General features: G+C 33.6%; 1 protein-coding gene across 1 annotated transcript in view; it reads right to left on the bottom strand.

Annotated features, from left to right (window-relative positions):
• The window catches only part of LOC113500144, a 32,250-nt gene extending 18,434 nt beyond the window's left edge, over positions 1 to 13,816 (bottom strand). The window contains exons 1-4 of the mRNA XM_026880845.1: positions 13,657 to 13,816; positions 13,054 to 13,206; positions 4,173 to 4,308; positions 1,413 to 1,540 (exon numbers count right to left, since the gene is read on the bottom strand). Coding sequence (XP_026736646.1) covers positions 1,413 to 1,540; positions 4,173 to 4,308; positions 13,054 to 13,206; positions 13,657 to 13,816 — 577 coding nt within the window. The remainder of the gene's footprint in view (positions 1 to 1,412; positions 1,541 to 4,172; positions 4,309 to 13,053; positions 13,207 to 13,656) is intronic.
• Between the last annotated feature and the right edge of the window lie 9,853 nt (positions 13,817 to 23,669).

Raw genomic sequence — 23,669 nt, 5'->3', positions numbered from 1 at the left:
GTCCTTTGAGGCGTAAAGTAGCGACACTTAAAATGTCTATATCACTACTTTACACGTCAAAGTGCCTCAGACTTTGATGATAAGTAAGCGTTCGCTTGCTGTCTTGGCGGTTGTTTAGTAATTGCTTTTGCCCACGACTTCTTTTTTTTGTTTTACGGCTATAGCTGAGAACAGTTGTCTTTGTTAATTCAAGGCGTCAATATACCCTTAACTGTTCTCTTATCGAAATGACTTCAGCATTTTCAGAGTGTAGAGAATTCAAATACACACACATAATAATGTTCCTCCTTCACAATATTAGTGACATATAGAGGAGAAAATATTTTTACTGACCTATCTAATCCGTATTAATAAGTCGTTGAATTGCCAAGTTTTTCTATAACTAAAATTAAGTTATCAAATTACTTATATTTGAGACGTGTTTATTGTAAGTAAATAAATCAAATCTTTTGCGATCATTCATTCCGAGAGAATGTTAAATGTGAGTTTAGGCTTCGCTATAAATTCGGGGCCGCAAACATTCAATTCTTATGCAGAAAGACATCCAGATTTTGTGTGGATCTCACAAATATTTTTCAAATATCCACGTCGTGCAGAAATTTTGGCGTTGGGACTAAAACCACCCCCCTATCCGTGCAGTCTAAGTATATAGCTAGCTCATAGTAAAAATTGTGTTTTTTCAATTCAGTTACTAATGTATTCGCTCAAAGCTTAATTCTTAAGGCAATACTTATTGCGCAATACCTAGGATATCTAAGACGAACACGTGTGAGACGAGACAAAGAGTCTTTGTAACTATAAGGTCACATACATTATACTCTCTTTAAAGGAAAATTTTCCACTACAAAGAAAATACCTATTTCGAAGCCAAGGGAAAGAAAATAAATAGGCAGAATAACAGAATAGATATTTCTAATTTCTAAATTTCTGAAATGGTAGCCCATCATATTTATGACATAACAAAAAGTTACTTAACTTTGATTTTGACCTTTTACTTGATACTATAATTATAGTTTTGATATAACCATATCCAAGTCTACATGTCATGTACTTACGTGACTTTACGAATAATTACCTAATTGTGTTTTGTATTGTCGTCCTGAGGTTTTGCTGATTTTGAAATTCTAAATACAGTTATCGTATTTTTATCTATTTCTCTATTGTGACAAAGGTGACAATATTCCTTAAAGGAATATAGCCCCAAAAGGCCCTGTGCGAATTTCTATTGTTTAACCCCTTTCGGAAAACCTCTGTACAATTAAAACTCATTACATTTTCCGCGTCTTGAATACAGTTGTTTGTTGCGACACTTGTCAAAAAACACAACAGAGTTAGATGGTAGCGCCATCTAACTTTATCACAAATTGATACTTACATCTATTCATAAATGATATAAAACGGTGTATACTTACTGTGACTTCCCTGGTTGATGCCACAGATGGCCGGCACGGGGTTCCCCCCGGACACAATGAACTGGTCTTGGTTGCACACGTGGTTCATTTGGTCAGGACCCGCGATCGTGAAGCGGTTGAAGTCCAATCTACGTAATTATGAGAATATTGGTTAGTTTTCTTTGTTAAATCATGGATAGTGAAATGGAATTGTTTAATTAGACTCTATTGTGTTTTTTTAATTAACTTCCAATGATTTCTTATTCTTGAAGTCATTTCCAGACCATATGAAACTCATCTAGCAGACACCAAGAAATCAAATTCAAAATGAGCCGCTCAACGAAAACAGAGAGTGCAATGAAAGTTCATTTTAAACCTGTAGTTATTGGATAAATCTTTTAAAACATAAACACGTGTCTTATATAAAACAAACGAAAGTTTTCTTGTTTTAAATTGCTAGTTTTTTTAGATATAGATTTCTCTACACGAGTAACAATATAATTCCCCATGATAAATTGCCAATTATCGTGAGCGAATTTTACAAAACTTGACTCGTCCCTGCCCTTGATTTGTTGTTTATAAAATTGTTTTATTTACTTGAAAGTAAATAAGTACACCTAAGTATTTCAAGTAGAAATATCGCTCAAATTAGTAGATTAGTAAAAGGGATTTAAAATCGTTATTATTAGTGAAATAGTTGTTTTTTTTTTCGTTTAATCTCTGAAATTCTATATTCAAACGTTGAAAATTGTAATGTAAAATTATACGCATGAATTCAACGGATTATGAAACAATAATGAATCATGTGGATCTGCTATTAACAGGATTTCAATTAAACCTTAGCGTAAGCCGGTTCGAATCAGATTATTATAATTAATATGATTTGTAATAATGTGATTTGTGGTTTTACATTTAAATATTAGGTGTGAAGGTTTAAACTGGGATTAATTTAATGTTGTTATAATTATTATAATCAGAATCTCTTTCGAAATCGTGAGTGTCACTTTAAATGACAGATTACGATTGACCGAAGTACAGTCCAACCGGGCGGTCAGCGGAGTTCGAACCGCCATTTTCGCTCTCGAGCAGGCAGCGGAGGCCGAGCGCTCGGCAACAAAGGGCGATTAAGACTCTGCCCCTTACTTACGTCGTATGGAAGCATCCAATGGCTTACACGTGAATTAACAGTAGTGTAGATTGTAAAGGAAGTTCAAAAAACTCATCTCAAATAATACGCAAACCTGGACGTTACGAAAAGTGATGTGTGAGAAATGAGCCGCATGTTCAATAACCATTACAATTTTGAACTTTTAATTAGATATTTCCCTGCAAAAATTAGAAAAAAACGATCCTTTGAAAAGCCGCTTAAATTTTTGTTTGAAATCACACTAATGACTAATGAGCGTTGTTTCGAAATGATAATAACCTCTTTACAAACATTTCATTTTATTCTACGAATATATAAGTCAAGTACCCATTTATAATATTTCGAAAGTTTTATCTCAAGTGTGGGATTGTTTTTTGTTTTGCTAATAATTTTAGGTACGTATAGTTGAAATTGTTTGTTCAAAACACGAAAATACTGTGGCGTGTTCAAATTCCTTCAAATTCCTACTAGTAAAACACAGACATTGGTATTTGCTTTCAATAGGTTCAAATGTGCAACCAAAGGCAAACACGTACGTCCAAAGGCAAAGCTAGAATACCGTGGTTAGTTTACGTTTGGCCGAATGGTTAAGGCATTTGACTGCAACGCCGAGGCATGTGGGTTCAAATCCCTCCGCGATTAGTTTTGTTGGTTTACATTTTGTTTACTTACAAAATTTTTGTTTTATTTCAACATTATATTTTAAGGTAGCCAGGTTCAAAGGATCTTGACTGGATCTGATCTGATTTGATGGAGGCCTGTGTCCAGCAGTGGGCTGCTATACTTTAAGTTAAACGATTGAAATTTAAGTTGTCTTTGTCAATCGAAAATTTCCAAAACTTATTACAGTTAAATTGTTTAGTTTCCATATTAAACAAAGAACAATGAATGAACACAAGAAAATAAAAAAAAAAACTTATTACAAACCAGCTTTAATTTGTTATTTGCATTTGTTTCGTACTCGGAAGGGCAATTCAAAGAAAATAAAGCAAAAAGCAAAGCTCTTATGGCCATTGTCCACCGCCAGCATCATATCAACTTCATCGAATCATAATATTGCATAATCACAATATGCAAATTTCAGGTCGAACGGAAACCAAAAATTCGGTCAAATTTAACTTGCAAACTTTGAATACAGACAAAGGACAGATGATGATAAATATAACCATGTTAAAGATACATGTATTTAGAGCAACAAACATTATACAACAGGAAATAATAATTAAGGATGTAAAAAGTACAGTTAGCGATAAGTTTAGGTAGTTAAAAGGCGTTTTATTTAAAAAAAAAAATTTCTTTTTTGGAAAGCCGGAGAATTAGAAGTTTGAAACTGTACTACAAGAAAAGAAGTAAATCAGAACGACATATTACACAAACTCACAATTTGCCCCATTTGAAGAGCTCTATATATAAACCCATCATCATATTGACACGCGGCAGTGAATCAAGCCAAGTTTAAGCACAAACAACTGGCTAGCAGTACCATGTAAACATAGTAAACACTATACGAACCATTTAGAGCCACTTTTGACCTCTTCATAGCCTAAAATATATTTTACATTGACGTGTTAACATTTGACTTGAGATACTGAATAACCTCCTTGAATGAAGGTAATTTTAATTGAAGAGCTCACCTGATCTGACAGACATCAGGGTGTGACTTGACGACCGTTAGTTCGCAGGAGCCAGTGGCGTCGTAAGCTGAGGGGTAACCAGAGTTCACGAAGTAAGTCCCGTTCTCTGACGTACTGCTCCCGCATGACGTCATAACTGAAACATTTTGGATTATAAAGTAATAATACAATAATACCAGAACATAAATGTCCTGTATCTGTGACACCACTTCCGTCTGTCTTATTATGAGTTGGCAATTTCAAATTTATATTTGGAGATAGGTTTCTGCAACGTTCCACAACTTATAGTCAGCGGTGTCTTGAAATAATGGAGAAAGTGCCTTCAGTTTGGAAAATTTGCCAGAAATGCAAATAAATCTGCACCTTGGCTGAACAGTAAAGGAACTCCAAGGCTAGCTCAACAGCAAGGATAAATAAAATATAAGTAACAATAGATTTAGGTACATATTTAACACTTGATAAAATTTGTATTAACATGTCAGAGGCACTAGGTATACCAAAACAAAAATGAGTCATAATAAAACTGGAATATTAGTTCTTATTTAAAAAAGAAATCAAACTAATATTCGTCGCCATAGAATAGACTTTACTAATTGTGATGGAAGACGATTCATCCATCAAACAAACATGAGAAATGCGTTAAAGGATTTTAAAAATTTTGATGTATCGGATCTCCTATCCACTCATAAAACCATTGCAATGCATACACTAATTTTCAACGTATCTCAGCCATATCATAGCATACTATTTTATGTAAGACCTTTACAAAATATATTAGAAAAGAAAAGAAATTTATTCGTTCATATTAATAAACTCTCGCATCTACTTGTACTTGTACTTTTGACTGTAGGACTATTGGTTAGATTTCTACCCAGGACAAAAATACCTACAGGTTTTTATGAACACAATTAGTTTTTTAAATGTAAACTTTCTAGAAGTCTGGATACCACATTCTGAATCACGTTTAGAACGAGCCCCTTACACCAAGTAATTACAAAAAAAATCGTTAGCGTTGACACGAAAACGCTCGAATTTATGAAGCTGACAGATTTTGGGTCACGTGACTCAATGAATTGATTGCATTTCTATATATTTCAGCGCTCTCTACTCCGTGAGCGACTGTATAAATCTTACTTGGCTACAGGCACAGAAAGCAGTGTGACAATGTACAAAACATATAAAAGGTACGATGAAGTTCGTCTCTCAGTTATTCTTTGAATGCCATATTTATAAAAATCGTATTCAAAGCGCAGGTGACAATGTGAGACGTGAAAGAGAAACGAGAGATTTAAAATAAGCCGTCCTTTGTTTGTCTCTAGCTCACTTGCCTTCGGGTGCAAACAGCTGGTTTTCACAAAAAGAAACACAATAGAAAGAGGAATTTCACAATAAATATAAATAAAACACAAATGGATACTTTACTTCACGTTTAAAATATTGTTTTCAATCAATGAGCCTTTGTCTCTGAGTACCTAGAGATTTAAAGAAATTTTGCATCCAAATGTGTTTACTCGTTTTGGAACCATGTAGACTGAGACACAGATGCACACAGCGTAATTATAACAACCTTTTTAGAAAAGACATGTCTGAACTGATTCCAGCAGAAAAAATTAAGAAACATCGCTAGAAATAAAACCTTATCGAAATGGAATTACCAGCTATAAAAATTTATACTCACGCATAGCGATACTTATAGCATTTAGACATAAAAAAATGATCAACCCAAAAATATTTGTATTATGTAGGAAATGAATCTACGACCTCCGATATCGTATTCAGAGCCACTAACCCCTCAACCAAAAGGCGAATCAGTAAAATGTACCAATTCAACAAACGGCTTAACAAATTTAATCATTCTGACCAACTTAGTTCAATACAACGACACGTGTAACATTCCTACTTTAATATATGTATTATTTCCTTAGAAACAAAAATCTTCAGAGGCTCTTAACCTCCTAGATACTTATCAGATTGTGTCGGGCATTTACGTAAACACTCTCACAAAAGCAACTCATAATTAGTGTTGCTATGACAACGAAAGATAATATGATAAACACATTATTAGTAGTCTACGTAAAGCAAGAAAAATGAGGAAATGATCGAGAAAAATATCCCCTGTAATTTCATCAAAAAGATAGCATATTTAAAACGTGTTTATTAAATCAGAAAACCTATTTTTAAAACTGGAGATAGTTTACGAATCTCTAAGATACATAGGATATTATTATAATTACAACAAATATTACAATTAATTTTGTACAATGTTACCATTTGTAATCCCATATTAATGAATATATAAATAGGATGCGTGTCCCTAACAACTTAAAAAATAAAAATAAGACTGACAATCCAAGCATGTGAAATGGGCTTCATTTAGAAACTTTGGTGATTTAAATAAACTGTTCAATAAATAGTATCTCACTGTGATACTGTTAGACTCTTTTAAATAGTGATACCCTCTCAAAAACGTTTCGTACATGGGCTTAAAAACTATGCAAAAGAACTTTGTCACGCATCAAATATTTTATCGTATCAACTGTTGCTTAACTTCTTTTTTCATATAAATACAGGTTTGTGACTGCTCACATCCCGTTAACAGACTGTCAGAGATTCGTCAATATTAGGATTCTGTTATTACCTTTCGGGTACGTAAGTCTGAAAATTCGTTCCTCTGCTAAAAATGACATAATGAACGTATTTAACCATCGAATTAAATGATAATAATATGGTGTCTTGGACTCACAAATCGATGGAATTAATTGGTGGTTAGGATTTAGGAACCTCAATATCTATATTCCTGTTATTAATTACATAATGCTAAATTAATTCAGTATTAATTATTGTAAATTGATATCCCTCTTGAGAGCATTGTTCCGTTCGATTAGGTATTATATTGCTTAACAAGTAATTGCCAACTATTACATTAAACCCGCCATTGTACCCTAACATTGTATGTATTAAGAATCACTGCTGTAATTCCATGGTGTACAATAAAGAATATTCTAATCTAATCTAATCTAAACCGGAATCAGACCACCTCACACATCTTGATACTACCATACAACACCAACTGTACCGACTGACCCGGCAAGCGCTGTTTTTACTTATAAATTATTTTTGGCGAATTTATTGTGTAGAAAAAAAACATGTATATTAAAAAAAAAATATTGGTTTGCAGACAAGCCTTTTTTCTTAGGGATGTACAAGATATATAGCAGTCTATTATCTTATCTATTAACCTTTAAGACATTACAATGCGAAAAGCGACAGTTTTATGACAAGTGATACTTTCAGAGATACTTACAGTTTTAAGATAAGCAAAAGCTTTTATTTTAATATTTTAGTGCCATAGTAATTGGGAACTGAATAACTAAAAAAATGTTTATAAAAATTGCCCCTTCATATTGAATGCAATTTTAATCTAAATATACGTCGAATTATTATACTATCTGCTCTCTACTGTCTGCAATCTACTGATATTTGTTCTTAATAATAGCAAAGTTCATCATAGATAAGTTTTGAAAGTAGTCGGCTGCAGACACATGGTAGAGCTTTCAATCCACAAAGTTTTTGTAATACATAAAAATGTTTTTAGATATCTTCCCGCCTTCAGTAATGTAAAAAAGAGTATTTTTTTGCCAATGATCAAATTACAAAAGTTCTTGTGTCTTGCAAAAACAAAAGATTATTTCTTACAGTATGCAAAACTGTAAAAAGTAAATTAAACGACTCGGCTATCTTTGCCATCAAAGATAGCCAAGCAGTATATGTATGCCGCGGATCCGAACTCCGAGTAGAACAAGCAAGTACAAACATACCTACATATTTGTTCTAAGTCATTCTTTGTGTTCGGGGTAAAGGAAATTAATACATACATATATACGTATAGTCAACAATTTTTTCAACGTTAGTAATTACAAGTATTTAAAATCTCCTTCGCTCATGCACGCTGTACCGGGTGGCGGCTTGTGGGGTGGATCGATATTCACTCGGCGCATCCCGTTAGAGCCTGTTGCGCTGATTTTGTAGTTCACGCATTTAGGTAACTCATAACATTTTCCTAACATAACATTGTACCTAGGTACTACAGTTATAGTTTGCCAAAAAAAGTGTAAGATGCATTCTAGTGATAAAAGCATTCGGATAATATTATAAATGACACTGGAATGAATACGGTTGTTAATTTTCAAGTTCCAAGGGGTTGAGGCGTGGGATATCTTGTTGCGAAGATGCGGATTCGAATCCTGTCGTTTTCTTGCGTTTTTTGCCTTTTTGTTTTGCTATTTTTATGTGTGTTTTTTAGTTGGTTGGTTTTTGTATTAAAACTCTTAATTTTTATTTCTGCTGGTTTGATGACTCTGACGGCTGTGCCGAAGGTCGTGGATTCGATATCCACTAAAGATTTTTTTTTTGTCTGTCATATAGTCTTTACCTGAGTGTAGTTTATTTATCATACGTAAGTAAATTATATGTTGTAATGTTTATCATATATCTAATAATCATACAAAATCATACTACAAGCTTTGTTTAATATGAGGATATGGATGAAGTCGTTTGAAAGTTCTTGAATATTATATTAATTTATTCTATGAAAAAAATTACTTGTTCACTGAACGGCTGAATGGGTTTTTGTTAAAATAAATTATCTTATTAGATTATTTTTTTATTTGATTCACGAAGTGTTGTTTGCTCGTTCTCTTAAAACGAAAGTTGCCAGTGCTATATTCTTGGGATAGCTCGTCTTACTCCGATCGTGTTCCAGGCATTTGCTTACTTATTATGAAAAAGTATTAACTAAAATATTTTATATTGCAAGCTTTATATAATATACAAATTATCCAGATGTGATAAGGTTGTGTGTGATGAAAAAGGATTAATAACGGAGCGCATATAACCACCTCCGTACTCCAGCATCAGGACCTATCCACGCCAAATTTCGGCACAATCGCAAACCAGTAACTAAAATCAATTTGCAAGATTTGATTACGGACAAAAGGACAGAACATACTCGATATTACATAAGTCCCATAACGTGGTCAATGCAATTAGTATCAGCTTATTGAATCACATAATCCTCCATCAATCAGTCCACACTGATTAAACTATAATTTAACTTCAAAGTGAGTTGCTGTGTTTGTGTGCGTAAACATTAATACAGTCCACCATTAATGTTTGCGAGTATTCATACCATGTTTGGTAATAAATCAATAGTTGGCGTAAGTGAATTTCAACTGCATCCTGTACATATATACTTCCTGCTCTTTCTCTACGTTACATAACAGGGTACCGAAAGAGACCTCTGATGTAAACCACGCCTCTTTGTTTCTATAAAGTACACGCCCCCTGGATTAAAGAACGCCCCCTTTTGAAGTCAATAATAAGCAGACATGAAACATGCAATAGAATGTTATGCTGCACTGCTCTTGAAGTAAGCTTCAGTTCGCAGAACTCGTCACATTTTAATATTTAATTTTCGTGTCATATTGCTTTGCGAATGTTTAATTAAAATATGACGTAACGTTTTTTTTATTATTAATTACGTCTGTATAGAAAGCTCATTCAATAAAATAAAAAATACATCGACCATACCTTTGTCTAATCAGCCCAAAACATTAAGCTTTCAACATGTATTAAGTTCCAAAGAGATTGTTCAAATCGAATAGTTATGCTTGTAATAAAAATGCGAGTTCTTAAGCGAAGACATTCTATCATCAATAACTTTCACACAAACATCATTTTTCTCGTATTTAATACACACATATTACAAACGCATATAATATATGTAGACGACCACTCGTCGACAATCAGAACACTGCTCTCTAGCTTTCTATAATTTGAGGTATATTAATAACTCTTTGCTTCAAAGGGAACCTATATCAACAGTTTGTATAAGTTCAGGATTTAATTTAACTCGACCATGTAATATGAGTCTGGACAAACCAGAGAGGGATCTAACCAACAAGGTTCTTTGATGCGTCAGGTACGCTCATCAAATATTGTCTGTTGCCATGTATGAAAGGCTTAGAGAGTTTATTTGTCGTTTAACAGAAATTCATGCAGTGGTTATGAAATGTTTGTGGGATAACAGATATTCTCTTTGAATATATTTAATATTATTGTTGTTTTGAATATTTTTAAGTTTGGATAAGTATAGGTGTATATTAATGCATCATCATAAGTTTTTGATGTGGCGAGATTGGTACAAAGTTATGCGTTTCTTTATAATAGTCGATTCAGAATATTATTATATTGTGTGTAATAAAGACGATTGAAAGTTAAGACACTAATCCTAATTATAAATAGTCTAAGAAACGGCCAAAATAATTGCTTAAATGAAGAGAAATAAAACGAGGATAGAAGAACAACTGAAATTAGTATGAAGTGACGAAAATTTTAAGAGAAATTTTATTTTATTCCTTGAATCTAATTTTCATGACAAAGATCTCTTTAAACAATTTGCACATTATTTTACATTGAATAAGCGGACTAAACATAGTAGGACTCAGAACAATGAGTACCCCGTTCAAAATACCAAAGAAAAGATACTTGCAAAAAATATTGCTGTATCAAATTGCAAATAGAAATACATCACCACTGCTACATTCATCTGTCTAACATAGTACACACTTTTTTGAAAAGTCCTGAAGTACTAGATAGTTATAGGGAAATAGATTTTAACCCCTTAGTTACAAAACCCTATAAACTGAAATACAGGGATTACATAACTAACTTACCCATTACCAACTAATGTTCTAACAACTCAAGATGCCTGTGAGCAGGACTTGCGAAAGGTAATACTGTGGCCGACAGACTAAAATCAGTGTAAAGTACAATCCAGCACAACCCTGTTAAAGGCCATTAGTTCCTTTGAAGGCATCAGATTCGAGAGCTGTATTGACGCCGATGGAACGAGGATGGTACAGTTATCGACGTAAGTCAGAAAATTTTGAGAGGATTATTAGATAATTGTTGATGTTTACTCTCGTTATAAACCCAAAAGTTTACTCAACTCAACTACATAAAGTTTTGATAATATAATGATGTCGATATGATGAAAACTCTCATTTCCATTACAAAATGTAACGTATCTATTCAAAACAGTTTAAAAACACGAAAAAACTCACGCAACTATAACTTCAATTGCGAGAGCCATAAATTGAACTAAAAGAGCTGTCACCATAACCCTAACGAATCAAAATTTCAAATAATTACACCACACAAGAGTTTTGCCGTTGAGTGTACATCAACGCAGTCATGCAAGTGACTTTAGCTTCGCGTATGTTCCATCAACATGCTCTCACTACAGGGGTTACATTGTAGAGTTAACGCCAACGTAAAAGAGGTGTCGTGAGCAGGAAAGAAGCGGTTATTGTAAATTGATTAAAAAAGCAAGTGTGTTATAATTAAAAATACATTTTGAAATAACATTAAAAGCAGGCGTTTTTTTTTTCGGATCATAGTTTTTTAATGCACCAAGTTATTGTAAATTGATTATAAAAGCAAGTGTGTTATGATTAAAAAGAATAAATTTGGAAAAAAAATTGCGTGCGTCTTTTTGGGACCAAAGTTTAAGACACGACCAATCAGACTAATCGAAAGTCTAATGAGATTGTGTTTTTTATTTATTCTCTAGTTCTTGTGGCTGTTTTTCAGCTCCAACTTCGGAGAGCTAATAGACATCATAATATTGCATTGTTACGCAATTTACGTAAATTCAATTAAACTCTAAATTCAGCATAGTCAGGAACCGAGAATCATCTTCAATATAATTTACAAGATTTGTTGATGAAGCGAAAATAAGATAAAATATCTAATATATAAAATTCCCGTGTCACGATGTTAGTTACCGTACTCCTTCGAAACGGTTCGACCGATTTTTATGAAATTTTGTATACATATTGGGTTAGTCTGAGAATAGAACAACATCTATTTTTCATACCCCTAACTGATAAGGGTTGCTCACACTAAAATTTATTTTTTTATTGTATGGAGAATTTTTTTTTAAATACCTACAACTAGAAATAATTTATTAGTCAAAACAACGTTTGCTGGGTCAGCTGGTAAGTAAATAAAAACTTGTAAAATACGCAAAGTGCAACATAATCATTTAAAATACCACAGACATAATTTGAAATTCAAAAATGATTACCGCAAACGTTACTTTTTATTTAGGACCGTTTCAAAGAACTGTAGAAACTATCAAATAAAAAAATGTATAAATACATCATACGATCTACAAACACGTGAATGTTTGATAAACCTTCAAATTGACTGCGTGAAAGATCAAAAACTGAGTTCAGAAGCCCTAAACAAACATAATTTAGGGTGGTAAAGACAAATAATAATCTAATATATCAGTGCAAAGATCAAAAAAAGTCCTTACACCCTTTGCATTAAGCTTGTTATGAAATCATTTAAATCAATTCGAGATTTCATTTCTTTTTCTCTACCTTTTTATAAAGTTAAACTGAGTATTTGATTGCTTCAATTGACTTATCTTCGAAACTTCAGAAGCTGTCATTGGCGATTATCTTGGGTCTAACTCTAGCCTTGCAGCAATCGGGCTTTTAAGCAAGAATTGGATCTGAATTTAGTTGTAATGTCAATTGAGCGAATAAACATTAAGGTTGAAATTTTTTTATTTTTTTTTGATAATTCTCGTCTTTTATTTCTCAAACTAATTTATTGCAGATATGGAAGAAAAACCTTCTAGGGAAAGAAGTGCGATATTACACTGCCACTTATCAATTTTACAGATTTTGAAGAAAGACACCACTCTAGAACTAGAAGTCACACTACCAAAGGTGAAATTATAACTCAAATATACTCTAAAACATGCATAGAGGTTGTCTGAAACTTTCTCTGAATCTAAAGTACTTACAGATACAGCACAGCCCGAAGCCATTAGCGCAGTAACCGTTAGCGGAGCCCCCCCTCGCGGTACACTCGCGCGCAGTCATGCAGGTACCGTTGTCTCCCGATGCACCCGCGCAGGCCCCGTTGGGAAACGTCACTACGGTGAATAGTGATAGAACTAGGACGAGGGAAAGTAAGCTTTAGTTTTCGTAAAAACATTAGGATGTAAGTAAGATTTTTTTGGAAATAGAACAGAAATAGCATATCTTTTTAAAATTCTACAGTTACAAGCAACATGAGATTAACTTAAACTTTAAAAGTTACAAACTACAAACGATAGAATGTCTTATCAAACTGTAATTAAGTATGCAAATATTACCCTTGAAAAAAACTTAAATTGAAACATAATAACTTTAAAAAATAAACTCGCAAAGCTGATTTACTCGCAGTGGCTAAATAAATTTCCTTTTAATAACATCTACTCCTAGAATACCGACGCTTGTGAACGCAAACTATTTAACTTAGCAAGTTAAATAAAACCAATTACGATTCCAGAAAACTTGCAATACTCAATGTGAAAAAGGACTGGCTGACTAAAAAAAAACGCCTTCCTATTTCAAATACTTACATCGACTTTCCTTCGGTCGTTGCGGCCAGAACGATTGATCAATAGACACATCCTGCAATTTCGAACTCCTTCGATTAGCAAACGAGACTCCCCTATTTGGTATACCCCCAAACACACATACTCCATACATGAGCACAACTACCACCAGTTTCCCGAACATCATTAATGCAACAAAAGTATGGGACATAGAAACGAGTCTTTATATATATACAAGCGAGGAAAGGGAAACAAATGCGAATTTCTCTTATTACAGCGATGTTGGCAATTGTGGAGTGATAATTTTCACCCGTCAACGGTGTGGAACGTCATAAGCCTTTGTTAAGTTAATGATAGCTGTTATATGGGTAATCGTTTCGCAGTTTGACGATTCTAACAGTTGTGGTGTATTGTTGGATCGCTAAGTAGCCATAATGAGGCTGGATGCATGTGTGTGTGTTTGTTTAGTGTAACGGGTACCAGTTAAACATTTACCTGTAGTGTTTTTTGATAGTAACTGTCGTGAGAATGATTCATTATTAAATGATGTAACGGTTTACTCACGCGTATTTATCGGGGTAGCCCGACTAGTTTCGGACCCAACCGGAGTACTTAATCATGAGCAGACGCGGCGGGATCGCGAGCCGAACTGACTATTAGCAAAGTTTTAAAAAAACTGATAAAGGGTTATAATATGAAATGTGATTTTTTTGGTGTATCTAGAAACAACTAGTTACAGCTAAAACATTTTATTTTGTATGCTCCGTAGGTAGTTGTCAAAACAATTGAATCGAATCCAAGTTTCGCTTTATAGTAGACTTCCTGTGGTCATCTTTCAGCTCTAGCATCAGATCAGCTCCATGTTATTTTAATATTACATTGATTACCAATAGATATATATTTGCACAATTTGAGCTAAGTCACGAACAAACACAAAAGGGCAGTTTACTAAACAAAATCTAATAAAAAGAGGTTATATACACTCAGTACACTACACTCAACAAATTCTATGTATAAATGCTCATTAGTCTACCTATAAAACTTACTAGAATGAGTAAAATACTAAGAACCAGATAATGTTTATTAATTTAAAAGATAACTTTATTATAAGACATTAAATAAATAAATCCCTACCAATATTATAAATGCGAAAGTAACTCTGTCTTTTTGTTACGCTTTCACGTCTTAACTACTGAACTGATTTTAACGAAATTTTTTACAGAGGTAGAGTTAACTTTAAGAAAGAACATAGGATAGTTTTTATCCCAGACATTTGAAGAGTTCTATTGGAAACGCGATATAACCGATCTCGACGCGGGCGAAGCCGCGGGCGAAAAGCTAGTAATATATAATAATTTTAACATGATATAGTTTAACCTGAGATTTCGGACTTTGCTTTTAAGCAACTAAATATTCCAACGAGTACTTATAGGATACCGAACATTAACTTTAGATTCCATTTGCTTGCGGTCAATAATCCTCTTTGAGCGAGACTACTCCAACAACTTGTAAAGTCAAACTTTCACCACTAGTTACCAGAGCTAGTTAATATTAGAATATTAGTTATTGGTATTAGGTAAACTTATGGCTTAGAGAATTATTACAGGGAATTATAAACGTTCTCTGATCACCAAGACTTAAGATAAAGTACCTACTGGTAAAATTACCTGATTAATTTTATTACAACATTATCAAAAATGAAAAAAAAAAACCAGAATAATTAAAGCAATACAAAAACCTGTGTCTTTAACGATGATTACGTGCACCCAATTTTGCCTCCATTAAAAACTCAAGAGGTTGGAGAAACTCTGTCGAAAGTCATTCGTAACAAAGCATGATCGAAATATCATAATCTGCATAAATTTTATCTCCAGTTTCCAGACAATGTTCTGTTATTTTTATTTTACTGTGCCCATACAAATTCTGAAAACTACGTTAAGTGTTCCTCCAAACACCCTCTATGAGCGAAGTATATGGATTAAGATAATCTGACCCGCTACCCCAGTGACATTTCGGAAAACGTTACCCTTGATAGGAAACTTTCGAATGTACGAAGATAACAGGAAAAATCTCGTTACTTATCGAAACGTAATATCATTTTCATATTGAGCCTTTTACTAACAATAAAGATTGGTGAAATTACACTTGACTATTGGTGATGTTGTAAGTACGTGAATACAATTACGTCGTTCTGATCTCGCCGTCAGGTACATTTGGTAAGGAAGATCGATAGTGACGCAACCAGACGCTTTCTAAGGGGTTCAGTATTTGACCATGTACATAATTGACCCTATAGATAGACCCTAATGTGTGGGGAGCGAGGAGAGTCAGCAGCGTAAGTAATGAAACCAAAATTTAATTTTAGGACCTTTTCGAATCCAACGATGCGTTAAATCTGATTTTAATTTTCAAAACAGAGTCCTAAATCCAAAGCTGTAAATTAATTTTTTTTTTAATTTTTTTAATTTTTTAAAATTTAAAAATTATCTACATTAACTGTACATAGTGATGAAATAATTAATTTTGATAAGGATTAATAGCATGAGTAAAATAAACCCGTTTAAAAGCTGTAAATGTTGTTTTTCAATATACTTGAGAGAAGATATATTAAAAATAGTTTGTAAAGAACAAGTTACAAGTAGATCATAATATTGCAAAAGCTTTTTCAATTTTAAAACCAATGAAATTCCTCAAAATTAATTTTGCTTATACGCGAATCTAAACTCAATACTCAAAGTTAATTTAATATTAGCTGCCTCTCGCCAAAGTATGGATTAAATTTTAACTTTGTTCCCAGACTTGTAGTTAGCGTTTGATTTAGTTTTAATTACCGATACCGCAGCCTGTCTGCTTTGTTTCAGGGAACCGGAAAACAGGTAAATTGGCAGGGAACTGCATTAATCTACGGAGCTATGGAATTTGAAGGGATCAAGTAATAACGACGGTTTGTCTGCAAATTTTCAAGTTATAATAACGCATTGCTCAGATGAGAATGCTGTGAATTTCATTAAACAATGACTGAACCACGACCTAATCAGTCTTGCGGTCATCTAAAGATCCATTGATTAAAACAGACTCAATTATTCAGCAATCTCGAGGGTAAATGTTTGATACACTTGTTTTCAATAACGAGCCCCGGTTTCCATTATTTTATTTTTCCATCCACCAGGAAACAAACTTCTATTTAAAATGTGCTAAAAATAGAAGACGGATACCGGATTTACATCATTTATTGGTAAGGCCTGGCTCGGCGGAAAAGTATTTCAGATTAAATTTCACTGAGTGAGTTTTCAATCTCCTTTTCTAGATTCAAGGTAGAAGGAAAATAGATCAAATGAAAAGGAAAATTAAATAAAGTGGAAATTGAAGAAAATGATTATTTACCTATGAAAATACAGCTCTCTGCTATTGGGTTGTTATTCAAAAAATCATACTGCAAATTATAGAAGTAAAAGTTAATTAATTGAATAAAGAATTTTCACAACAGCACTAGACAATATGTTTTGGATACAATTTAAACAGATGAAAATATTATAAATTAAATAATTAAACAATATCACACGACATTAAAATTGCTATCAATATCGGACCATATAAAGCAGAACAAATTTTAAGACTAGAGCAATATGAAAATTGCTAAATCTAAATCTCCATACACAAAACTTATATGCTTAATTAACTTTCGGATACAACTCCATTCGTATTCACCTCTCTAGGGAGCGACGCAGGATGGAAAGTATCCTATACGCCATCGAGCATCGGCCGTTGGCAGAAATTCCATTAAACCCGTCCACACTAGAAATCCAATCCGAGTAACGGGCATGGAGTACCGTGTGTCCCAATCCATCTACATCATGGTATCGAAGCTGGCAGGATTAGTCTGAAAGCTTTTAGTGATGATAATCCTTACAATATTTAAAAAGGATTACGAAAACGGCTCTATGCACGCGTGTTCGTCCATTTATTTTACTTTTTCGATTATTTTTTTTATGAAATTCAATCAATAGGACATAGGATCCTTTGATATCAAAACAATTTTTCGAATCCGATTAATATCAAAGGGAAACCCACTAGACTGTGACGTTTAGTTAATGATTGAGTTTATACATAGAATATAGTCAAATCTATACTAATATATAAAGCTGAAGAGTTTGTTTGTTTGTTTGTTTGAACGCGCTAATCTGGTCTAAATTGAAAAATTATTTTTGTGTTGAATAGACCATTCATCGAGGAAGGCTTTAGGTTATAAACCATCACGCTGCGACTTATAATAGCGAAGATACAATGGAAAATGTGAAAAAAACAGGGCAGGTACAAAGCATAACTTATATCTTCTATCCACGGGGACGAAGTCGCGGGCAACAGCTAGTAGACTATAATAGGATTGAACTGTCCGTCTGTCAAACGTATTAATCTCAGACTGAAAGCATCGTATGTCCCACCCCAGTCCAATTATCTTCCCGTCGCGGGCCCCTGATATACATACGAGTACTATTTAGTTAAGGAGTATTGAATGTTTTTAAGCTACCAGTACACGTACACTACGTACAGAACACGACCCCAAATCAATTAAAAGAGGCGCAGGTTATGAAGTATTTATGGTACGGCATCCATTTTGTGAGGTGGAAAAAAGATCACGGGACATATTGTTTAAAAAAAAAATAGAACTGATAATTTAGTTAGTATTTAAGTGGTCGAAAGAAAGTATTTTGTAACTGTTTTTCTTGTCAGATATGCGGGGTGCACTTTGTACAAAACAATTTGAATACAAAGTGTTTTAAGGGGCAGGCAAAGAACGTTGTTTGTGACTTCAAACTGACACTTGGTTTAAAAGCAAACCTACTTGAAAATAATTAAATCCAACCAATATTTTAGCGCATGGACTCAATAAGGCTTTTCATCATTAAACCTATTTCTTAACAACCCTAAAAACTGGCAAAGGACTTTACTATTCACCTCTCAAAAACAAATCAATCGCAATTGCCAACGAAAATTGTATAACTAACCCTCTCAATTGGGGGTGTTGCTGCTATTTTTCACTTATTGCACCTTTATAAAGCTTTCAAGTACTTAATAAACACCGTTATCAAGACATAAGTTCCCGATTGCTGGCAATAACTGTTAATATTTTGATTTCACTTTCCGACATTCCTACATGTCCCGTTATCTAAGGTGGCAGGTGGGAGTTTGGCCACAACAGTGCCGTGTTGTAAAGCCAGCCTAACGTATTATCGAATGTTGTTATAACAAGATGTAGATATGAGGGCTGTCTGCGGTGTGGAGTTTCACGATAATTAGGGACGAACGCTTGGTACAGGGGATTTATTTCATTAGTAGGGGGACATCATTTTTGGAGTTCCTTGTTGTTTGGCGTTCTGGTTTTATTGAGATTTTGGATTTATAGGGGAAGTAAATGATACAAATTATAAAAAAACTACAGTGTTTTAAAGGTTGTGATTTTCTATGCTAAAGAGGCTAATGCTAATATCAGGAATTAGATGGACCGCAATCAAAAGGTTTTATTTCAAATAGGTCGTTATTAGGCACTTTTAACAATTATCAGTAATACGTGGTTAAAAACCGTGCCTGAACTCGGTCTGAGTCCCTTTGGAGAAGAACCGACATGAAAACTCCATAAGGGAATCTCTACAAATAAATATTTATACAATAGTATTTAGATATAGAACAACAGCTTAAAATAGCAAAGCAATCAGTATTCAAAATCATATGAAATTATAATAATAAGCCAATAACGGAAGAGTCAATCGGATTGTCAGTCGGACTTACGCTATTTGATACAATAGTACGAATTATTAACAAATGTATTGCAGTATTAGTATTATTTTGAATGCTGTTAACAAACAGGAAATGACATGACAACGTTTTAAAATATTACGAATATGAGGCAGGTCTATGTTATACTTAGATCTCTATCTAGGCGGTTAGAACTATCTATCTGATTCTAGATACTTAAAATTGTGAACAAGAAAAAAAATACCGTAAGTACCGCGTTGAAGCTCCCATAAGTTCACCCCTCCATAACTTTTCAATGGCTCGACCGATTTTCATCAAGCATGGCCAAGACCACTCACTCATAATTAACCTTTAATAAAAAACAAACTAAATTAAAATCCCACAATCCGTTCGGGAGGTATAATGCCATAGACAGAGAGAACCTGACGTACAGACAGACACTTCAATCTTAAAATTGCGGTCTTTTTGTGTTTGGCTTTAAAAAGAAAACAAATTAGCACTACGGCACTTTGAAATATAAAAGTAAAACCCTAAGTAAAATAAATTAAGGCCGTCACATCTTAAGTCTGCGAGTCATAATCAATTTTTCAAAGTGGCTTCGATTGAATTTGCAGATCAAAGAGGTTTTACTCAGACGTTAAATGTTAGTGAAAAATTTTTTAAGAAAAATAAACAGACTTTATTCAATTTCCTATTTGCCGCCTGCTGTTTTGGTTGTTTCTAGGGTTCCGTACCTAAAGGGTAGAAATTAAACCCTATTACAGATAGTTCAACTTATCTGTGCACGTGGCGCCGTGTCAAGCAATCGAAGTTCTGATTTGTGTGACAGTGACCCGAAAATTAAAGCTGTGTTATAACGCGACGTCACTGTACTATGTCAATAAGAGTTACGCACACATTGTGGCTTGCGCAAAGATGAGTTAAACTATATGTCAAATCGTTTGTGTGACCGGCAGCAAGACAGCACGCTCTATATTATAGCTAGAAATTTTGATATATTTCTGCTACAACAACTACTAATAATCGAACGCGGTTAAGCAACGTGTGGGTGACAAATAAACTTCAGGGTGAATACCAAGAAATGTGTTTTTATCTAACCGATTAGTTCGCTCCCAACCGATTTGTCTCTTTTGATCTTTAGCGTATTTGTACGGAACCCTCTGTGTCGCGAGACTGGTTGGCATTTGACCGGTTTTCTAAATGAGAAGCCAAATGAGCACTATTTATTTTTCAACAAAAAAAGGATCCCTAATTGCGTTTAACACTTTTACGTTTTAAGTATAGGTGATAGAGAAAACGTGTAATATTTAAAAGTTTTAAAGATAACTCAATTTTAATTATGTTTCATAAATATTACAAAGTATAGACTTTGATAACTGTACTTAGGGACAAAGTCGTTGATTTTTTTTATACTGCTGATGGTAATTTTCTATTTACGTACCTACAGCATGCACACTTTTCTACCTATCTATCACACTCTTATAGTTGTAATACACATTAGCAAGAATAATGAGACAAAGGAGATTCATAGCAGATGGGGTGCCGGATTATTAATTAAAAAACTTGAACGATTCTACAAGCCTATTAATTATCAAAATTCGTAATAGGTACGTACACTAAGCCACCCCTTGCATTACAACATTGACGCGAGCCCCTCTCTTTGACCATCGTCAAAGCTTTTTGGGCAAACTCGTTGCCTAGCAACCGCAGAGGGATAAAATTAATAAAGATTGCACAAGAATGTACTTATGTCGTCTGTCAGTGTGATGAATTCGACATCCAAAAGTTTAGGGATGTTTTTTAATTTTGTTGTAATTTGTAAAAGAGTTCTTATTGACTTTAAACCTTTGTTGTTCTGTTATATTCTAAATATGCTTTTGAGATCATTGTCACTGACCAGTTTGCCAGTATTTTCAATTTTCTTTTTTTAAATCTCTTTATCAGTCGCGAAATCCGTGTCGTCGAATCTTATAACTCATTTTTTGGCCCATTAATTATAACCGATTGTGATGAAACTTTGAATATATATTTAAAATGAACGTGGGTATAATTTTGTGGTATATTCAAATGGCTATTTATAACCTGGACTTGAGAAAAGTCAGTCAAAACTCGTCAAGATTTTAAAAAGTTTTTTCGGGTGTATACTTTATAAACTTTGCCAAATTGATACCTACGAAGAGGATTTTAAATTTATGATAGAATAGATTTAATTACTTAAGCCCAGAATTTTGAGACACGAACAAAAAAAAATAACACCCCAACTGAAAAATATTTTATAGGTGAATACTGAGTATACCGCACTATATTATTGCATGTGAATTATTAAACTATTATTATTTCTCAAGGTAAAAAAAATCATACCATAAAATAAGCCATGATTTTTAATTTCGAACATATGACTCTTTATTTCACTTTTTTATTTATTAAAAATTCCACTGTTAATTCGTAAACCCAAGTGTCGATACCTAACCAAGAGTAGAATTTTTTTTTCAGCGCCTATTCCCGTCGGCTGCAATCTCGCCGCGTTTCCGCCCAGATACAACTTAATATCCTTTAGAAAAGTCCAGAACGCGGTCGTGCAAAATTCTATTAATGTGTCAATTAGTGAGAAAACCTTTTTAGCTTTATTAGCTGCCTGTGCAAGTACATTCGAACGAGTATTTTAAAAGCTATTCGATTAAAAGCATTTTCTAATCGCTTATTACGTTAACGTTGTGAGTTGTACAGCGTAATATGAAATTTTGAGCATTTTACATCTACTCATCAAAGATTTGTGTAAAAAAAGTTTAGCTATGCGCAGTTATGAGCATTTTTTTAAGTTTCCGTCTCATAGATCTACGCCGGGGTCCGCATATGATCGAGATTGTACCAAATTAAATTCTTAATAATATTTTTATTATACAGAATCAATGTTTTAAGTCAAACGTACGATTTTACTATTTAAATGTAAATTTTTCTTCAATCCACTTATTTTATTTCAATTTTTTAACATATTTATTTTTAGTAACATCGAATTTCGTCAATATATCATGAAACCAAGCTCTAAGGCAACACTAAGTTCTTTACAAAAAGCAAAAACCACCGTGAGGCTAGATTATGTCTACCGAACAATTTTTGTTCGGACACACGTACTTGTGTGGCGGGAATCGAACCGAAATCCTTAAGGCGTACTCGTTAGAAGTTTAAAACAATGAAAGAATGTACTACGGTGCCATATGGTGTTTAAGCGGCAACAAAGTTAAGTCGTAAGAATAACAATTTCATCTTTAAGAAGTGTTAGGTAAGGATACTAACACGTATTCAAGACTTAAGCTCAAAATAATAAGAATTAAGTCCCGATTTGGATGTCAATCTACAGTTTCAAGATTTCAAAAAAAGCGCCTTTTTGTAAAGTGACACTTATATTAGCGAAGTATATCATTGGGGTATGTTAATAATCGTTAAATATTTATATAGGTCATTCTGTTCCATATATTCATCATAAATAGCATCTCTATTCTCGGAATTCATTTTCTTTGTTCGGTGCAATTCTAGAAACCGGTGCCACGAGCTCAACAGCGCATGTGCTAAAAAATCAATATTGTTTTAAGGTTTCTCGGTCGAAGCGCCCTCTGCTGTCAAGCGGACGTAAACAAAATCAACTATTCACAGTTTTTATTCGACTAAATGACCAAATATTAAACAAACAATAAAATTCTATGAACTTTTTTGGAGGTTCCAAAACATGTTCTCTTTAATATTTCGTAGTTATTTATAATTACTTATTATGACGTGATGAATCGACTAATATAGGTGAACGAAATCTCGGTTTTGATCGGTCATTCGAATAGCCAATGAAAAGTAAGCTGTACAGGTTAGCCAACATTCAGAGTTACACAGGACGAGATATTTTGACCCGAAGGAACTTCAGTCTGACAGACGACGTATAGTACTTATACAATTGTGAGGCAAAAACATAGCTATATGTATAAAGTATAGACTGTGAGGGAGATGGAACACAGATTGGAGGTTGATTTTAAAACTTCCATTTTCATCTAAATTACTGACAGTTTGATAATAATGAATGTTGGATCATATTGGAATTGATATTTGGACTATATGTATGCAACATTTACTTAGAAATAGTAATTTAGCTTCAAAATAAATGACAAAACGGTTTTGCCTCCAGTCCACTTCACGCCGTTCTGATTTTTGCATGCTAAATACATAGTTTAATACTAAATTCATTAAAAATTAATAAAGCATTGTATAGAGTACATGGGGGAGGAATAAAAATCACAAAA

Source organism: Trichoplusia ni, chromosome 1 (assembly GCF_003590095.1).
Source record: "Trichoplusia ni isolate ovarian cell line Hi5 chromosome 1, tn1, whole genome shotgun sequence".
In the NCBI taxonomy this organism is placed as follows: Eukaryota; Metazoa; Arthropoda; class Insecta; order Lepidoptera; family Noctuidae; genus Trichoplusia; species Trichoplusia ni.
This window is presented reverse-complemented; position numbering and strand designations above follow the sequence as displayed.